The sequence below is a fragment of the Phoenix dactylifera genome, chromosome 16, assembly GCF_009389715.1.
Source record: "Phoenix dactylifera cultivar Barhee BC4 chromosome 16, palm_55x_up_171113_PBpolish2nd_filt_p, whole genome shotgun sequence".
Taxonomy (NCBI): Eukaryota; Viridiplantae; Streptophyta; class Magnoliopsida; order Arecales; family Arecaceae; genus Phoenix; species Phoenix dactylifera.
This window is the reverse complement of record NC_052407.1, coordinates 8758693-8760059: the sequence shown is the minus strand read 5'-3', so window position 1 is coordinate 8760059 and position 1367 is coordinate 8758693. Positions and strand designations below refer to the sequence as shown.

The 1367-nt window shown below is 44.2% G+C and overlaps 1 protein-coding gene across 1 annotated transcript; it reads right to left on the bottom strand.

Moving 5' to 3' along the window:
- Positions 1-518: 518 nt before the first annotated feature.
- On the bottom strand, positions 519-1367 carry LOC103700914 (cytochrome P450 81Q32-like). Its single transcript, XM_039114638.1, has one exon. It carries the CDS (start codon positions 1277-1279, stop codon positions 713-715), a length of 567 nt encoding a protein of 188 aa, XP_038970566.1. The 5' UTR covers positions 1280-1367; the 3' UTR covers positions 519-712.

Genomic DNA, 1367 nt, shown 5'->3' with positions numbered 1-1367 from the left:
TCACGAGCCATCTCCAAGGGCTATGGCTATGCCTCTTCTCGGAAGAAGGTAAATGATTTGAATACTAAACCTCCTCGATTCCACTCTGCCGTGATGCCCTTCACGGCTTCACCTTGCAAAGCCAACCTAGTTAATTCCTCAAAACTCCAATCTCCAAAGGATATCCTTCAATAACTTGATATTGATGTTTCTAGGAAGCGGTTTTTGATTGATTTTGTATTTGCTAAACCGGAAAGGTTATAGCAGTATCCCTCTAATCTATTTAAGTTTATTAATTAACCTTAAATAATTCAACTTTCAACGCACAAGACTCTTTCTCATTGAGAATTTAAAATTTTTAAGTTTCCATACGAGACATTAGTAAGCTTGGTGGTATGCTTTTTTTTATTATTATTTCTATAGTTCTTTGACATTTCAATTGGTTTTTGCTCAGTAGATTGACATCGGACAACTAGCTGCAACTTGTGCTGCTTGCTGAAGTCAACACACTATATTTCTTTCCAAAGGGAATAAGATTATCTGTCAATAGTAAATGATTCGCGTGATAGCCTACGGGGCTGACCATATATCCAAAGAAGAAATCTGACAAAGTAGATCTGCATGCGGCTAAACCGAACACTAGTTATTGAAGGAGCTACACACAGAGTCGAACTACTACTAAACGGATCTTACTAGATCCTCTTGGATTACGTACAAAGCGTGCAGAAACGACTCAGAGTTTCTCGAGAGTATCCAGCATGATTTGGCGTGGCCGATACATGGCCTCTAGAGGAATAGCCTTGGGCATAGATAGACCCGAGCCTTCTGCCATGTCCACCTCCTCCTTTCCAGTTCTTTCCCACTCAAAGCACTGGATCAAGGCTCCCAATGCTAGGCCAACCACCCTCATTGCAAGGCCTTCACCCGGGCACCTTCTCCTTCCCATCCCAAAGGGGATCATCAACTTCCCTTCCCCTTTCGCACCCTCAAATCTTTCCGGCATGAACCTTGCAGGCTCCTCCCATACCTTGGGGTCCCTGTTAACTGAGTATGCATTGACCAGCAGCATCGTTCCGCGTGAAATATGAAAACCTCCCACGTTGCACTCTTGGGATGATTCATGAGGCAGCATGAGTGGGACTACTGGGTACAACCGAAGAGTTTCGGTGATGACGTACTGGAGGTAAGGAAGATTGGAGAGATCTGATTCCTCCAGCAGGCGGACATGATTTGCTACTTGAGCGTCAATCTCGTCCCTCACCTTCTTCAACGCTTCTGGATTGTTGAGGAGGAGAGTCATCGCCCACTCATTTGTGTCAGTTGAAGTACCTGTGCCTGCTGCTAATAAACCCTGTTATAGAAAAAATGCTGCATGGATGAGCTTGAGT

What these genes read in the sequence shown, in the direction of transcription:
- LOC103700914 (XM_039114638.1), bottom strand. Translation starts at nt 1,279, where the DNA reads ATGACTCTCCTCCTCAACAATCCAGAAGCGTTGAAGAAGGTGAGGGAC.